General features: G+C 46.1%; 1 protein-coding gene across 1 annotated transcript; it reads right to left on the bottom strand.

Moving 5' to 3' along the window:
* Positions 1-1,606: 1,606 nt before the first annotated feature.
* Positions 1,607-4,567, bottom strand: Tmem81 (transmembrane protein 81). Its single transcript, XM_027417629.2, has one exon. The coding sequence runs from the start codon at positions 2,808-2,810 to the stop codon at positions 2,025-2,027; it is 786 nt and encodes a 261-aa protein (XP_027273430.1). The 5' UTR covers positions 2,811-4,567; the 3' UTR covers positions 1,607-2,024.
* Positions 4,568-4,908: the final 341 nt, after the last annotated feature.

The following is a 4,908-nucleotide window of genomic DNA, read 5'->3' on the forward strand; positions in this document are numbered from 1 at the left end:
GGGAAAACACAGGCCAGGAGGCTTGCAGGCAGCAGCAGAGCATGACTGGCATTCAGCTAACCTGAGCAGGTTTTACCTAATGCTGGTCAACATGGGGGTAAGGGGAGGGGGGAGCGGGCAGAGCCACTTCCAGGTCCCCTGATTTCAAAACATTTCAAGTGTTGACTCTCTTGTCCCAAAGGAAGGTTCCCTCCATGAAGGGATTAATGACCCCAACCGGTAAGGGGTTGTTTCTGTTGTTCAATCAGGGTGGCCCAAAGAGGGGAACTCCTAGTTTTAAGGCTTGACACTCACATGATGAACCTCAGACTGCATTACAGGTGAGCACTCACAGGGATACACTCAGGCAGTGCTGGTCTGATTTCCAGTGTCAAGTGAGTAGAGGACACCATGCTATGATGCAGTGTCCCAGGTTTTTTGAGGAAGGAAAGGAAGGTGAATGAGGACCCCTCCATGAAACGTTTAGCCTCTGACCAGGGCCTTTTCAGCATGACAGGGGGTCCACACAGACTTTTAGTCTTTTGTCAGTCTCTCCACCTTCCCAGGTCAATACATTAAAAAAAATGATTCTACAAACTATAAGAAAAAGTTAACAACTGATGAATCTGAGCAAAGAGTCAATGGGTGGTGTGGCCGTTTGAATGAGACGTCCCCGACAAGTCTCCAGCATTTCAGTACTTGGTTTCTAGTTGGTGGGTACGGCTTTGAGGTTTCTCTCTCTCTGCCTCCTGCTTGAGGCTTGACATTCGAGCTCTCAGCTGCTGCCTCAGCCCCCTGCATCAGCTACCTCTGCCATCATGGACTCTGTCCCCATGAACGGAAAACCCCAAATAAACTTTTTCTGTAAGTTGCCTTTTCCTTAGTGTTTTGTCCCGGCAACAGAAATGTACCTAAGGCAGGTACTAGACTTGGAAGAGTAAGAAGGAAACACTAGTCATCCTTTGGTCATAATTTGAACTGAATCAGTGTCCCGGGGTTGGGGCTCAGGAGTGTTTAGTGTTCAGAGCCATCCGGGTGACTCTGGCACAGGCACAGAAGGAGTGTGGCCTCGGGACTGTCACTCCTGCAGTTAGAGAAAGGTGAAGACAAATGCTATCCCACTCTCAGTTGGCACCCAAGAGCCTTTCCCCAAGGATTCCATAAGTCAATTACCTCAGACTCTGTCTGAATGACCTTCGAGGGCCTTAAGACTGGATGTCCATAGGGGAAATGAAGACAACAGTCCTCCCTTGGGGACCTCAGTGGCTGTACGAAACCAGCACACTTGACCTTTCCAAAACACGAACCCCAGCTACAGATAGTGCCAAAAGAAGGAGCAAGACAAAGGACTGTTTGCAATGACCAGGAGCCTCTGTTTTGCCAGGAAATTCAATTTGATACTGAGTTCAGAGGGTCATCTAGGGAGGACAGGGAGGGCAGAGAACGTATTCACATGGTCTATCAACCGACTCAGTGCCATTGTTCACCTTTACAACATACAGGCATACAGCCCATACAAAGCAATCTTGTCCAAGGCATGTTCTAGGAAACCCAAGGAAAATGAGAACCAGGCCAACTATGGCACAGTTTCTACCTGTGAGAAACTTCACATAAAATAACAAAAGAGTTAAGTTGCTATACATTTACTGTAAATTCTCTTTATTGAACAAAAATAAAAAAAGCTTCTGCCCAAACAGTCAGTAGTACATTCTGGTCCATACACACTGTTTGGAGAAGTGGAATGCGCCGTAAAGCACAGAAAGAAAAAAGCAAGCTTGGAAGACACAACTGCCCTCGGGACAGAAGCAAGGCCAGTAGTGAGTGGGTTTCCTGAGCATCCAGTATGAGAAAACCTTAAGACAATGATGGATACTGCTGCCCTGAACAGCAGTATGAGGACGAGGTTGCATCCTCCAAGCCTCCTAAGCAACCTTTGGCTCTAGGAACACTTTCTTGGCATGTCACTATCAGAGGGATAGGATGCTCCCGTATAAGCTAGCCTGGCTTTCTGGGCAGCCAGACCCCCAGGTGCAAGGGTTGTATCATCAGCTGCTAAGGTTGCTGTTGCTGTCAATCATCCTTAGCACACTTCGGACAGCAATGCTCACCAGCACGCCAGAGACCACTCCAACAGCAATCCCTATGCCCAAGGCTGATGCCACCTTCTTTTGCCACTTTGGGAGGTAAGGCTTGGAATGGTTGTCTAGATTAATTTCCCAGCCCTCATCTACTAACTTCTGGTCCTCAGTGAGGGACTGATGGAAATTCAGGTTTACCAAATTTGGAGGAAGGACCCTCAATCCAAAATAGAGCCTCTTGACAAATTTCAGGTTTTTCAGCAGCTGCACATCACATCGGTATGTCCCAGAGTCATACTCATAGGCGGGTTTAAATCGCAGAAAGTGAGAGTTGGCTCGGAAGGGTTTAAAAACTTCATCATTAGTAGAGATGATGCCCCGAGCAAGCTTCCAGGTAAAGCGGAAAGCTTCTTGCCCCACCTCTAGGATGTCTGAGCTGAGACAGCTCAGCTCAAACTCTTCCCCATGGACAATGGTGAAATGGAGCATCCCACAGATCCAGTTGGTCAGACACTCCAAACGCTGGGACTTGCACTTCCTCCTCACTCCATCAGGACCCACCTCACAGACGGTCTCTTCCTTGTAGCCAAGGCCACATGTTACAGTACATGTTGTGGCATTGACAATGACTCTCCCCACAGCTTGTTGTAGCTTCTTGGGGATGGCCAGTGTTTCAGGTGTCATCAACACCAAAGGCAGGTGGAACATCAGCACCAGGCTCCCAAGGATGAAAACAGTGGTCCCAGGCTTCATGTCTCAGTAGGCATTTTACCAGCAGGCATTCCAGATGAGCTCTCTATTGTACTGTACCACAGATCCTCCAGCTTGGAATAACCCTTGGCATTGAGAGATTATGATGCATAGCTGTCAACAAAACAGACACATGTGTGCGCGCACATATGCACAGAAGTGCGCACACCTGGGAACAGAAGTGCAGTCCTTATTCTCAGGTGAAGCCACAGGCAGAAGAAAAAAAAAAAAAAACACTACTGATGTTTGACTAAGTTTGCCAGTGGCATCTTTACAGGTGTCATTCTTGTCATGTCCTACTAATGAGTTGAAACCCGCAGGCTTAAGAACAAAAAAAAGGGGAAAGGCCTGAAAAGCTGAAGTAAATTTCAGTTCCCTCCCTTCAAACTGTGGAAGTTTCCAAGTCCCATGCCAAATCTGACCAAATAGAAAATCCAGTCTTAAGGAAGTGGTGAGGCGGGGCTGGGTTGAAATGTTAATTTGAGTACCTTTAATTCTTTACTGAGAACGTTCCTAAACTACACCCATTAACAAGGTAACTCTGGCCAGGTGGTGGTGGCCCATGCCTTTAATCCCAACACTCAATAGGAAGAGGCAGGCTGATCTCTGTGAGTTCAAGGCCAGCCTGGTCTACTGAGTGAGTTCCAGGACAGGCTCCAAACCTACACAGAGAAACCCTGTCTCAAAAACCCAAAAGCATAACTCTGGACTGAAGTCACTTGACTCCCATTTCTATTTCTCTCCCTTTGTAAACTGAGATCTCCCTGTCTAGTTTCAGGAAGGCCACTTTGAACACTGCACCTGAAAACACTTTCCCCAGTGTCAACTACCTTCATTTGTAAAGACTTTTAAAGAAATGGAAAGCAAGGTGTGGTGACAACACCTGGAGGCAGAGGCAGGACTGCTGGCAAATTCAAGGCCAGCCTGGGCTACATGATGAGAGCAGTCTCAACAGAAAAGAGAAAGCTCAGTGGAGTGCTGGCAGAGCACTTGCTCGGCACGAGTGACGCTCCAGGTGGATCCCCAGCACCACACAACACGTCCCCTATCCCAGCACTCACGAAGGTCAGAAGCTCCAGGGTATTTTCAGCTACATAGGAGATAGAGATACTAAATGTACTGAAGGGTGTGTGTGTGTGTGAAAATTTAGTTCAACACACCCTTCCAAAGGAGCAAGTGAGGCTACAGCTGAGGCAGCTCCTGTCTTGTTCCAGGTACTCTTTTCCAAAGAACCAGGATGTTGCTAGGTTTGAGGATGAACAATGCTGTTTGATTCTCTAGTCTGCTCTATTTACCCTGCAGAACAAAGGAGCTCATTGTTTGTTTACATCACCCAACGTTGCTATGAAACAGCTATGATGATGAAGATGGGTTCTTAGTGACAAGACAGAAGATTAGTAAGCAGACCGATTTGGTATTCATTAAAACCATACCACAGTAGCAGTGGTTCTCAACCTGTGGGTCACAACCCCTTTGAGGGTCTCAAATGACCCTTTCACTGGGTCACATTTCAGATATACTGAATATCAGATATTTACATTACGATTCATAACAGTAGTGAAATTACAGTTATGAAGGAGCAACAAAAATAATTTTATGGTTGGGGGGATCACCATCACATGAGGAACTGTATTAAAGGGGTCAAAGCAATAGGAAGGTCGAGAACCACTGCACTACCGTCTCTGAGACACCTTATTCTTTATGAGACAATGAATATTCAGTATGGATGTTAAAGTTATTAATCAGAGAAAATGACTAACAAGGAAGAAAATATTTAGACTAACAGAGATCCTTGGAAGGTTGGAACCTCTGGGATGCATTACTGTAACCTCCCAGAATGCCTAGCACTGTGGCCTCTTCAAAGCTTATATTGAGTTAAAGAATATGGAGATTCCTAGATGACCTTTGTTCCTTTTTTTTATTAACACCAACTTTTAGCTCAAGTCATTTATTTCTAGTTTGTACAAAGGAAGAAATCCAAACTGCCTGACCTTTTCAGATCCAAATGACCAGATGACCAAATGACTTATCTTCTATTGTATAAAAACCAAGTGGCTGCTGAGTCCCAGAAGCAGACAGTTTACAAACAAACACCTATACC

This window comes from Cricetulus griseus, chromosome 5 (assembly GCF_003668045.3).
Source record: "Cricetulus griseus strain 17A/GY chromosome 5, alternate assembly CriGri-PICRH-1.0, whole genome shotgun sequence".
NCBI lineage: Eukaryota > Metazoa > Chordata > Mammalia > Rodentia > Cricetidae > Cricetulus > Cricetulus griseus.

What these genes read in the sequence shown, in the direction of transcription:
- Tmem81 (XM_027417629.2), bottom strand. Translation starts at nt 2,810, where the DNA reads ATGAAGCCTGGGACCACTGTTTTCATCCTTGGGAGCCTGGTGCTGATG.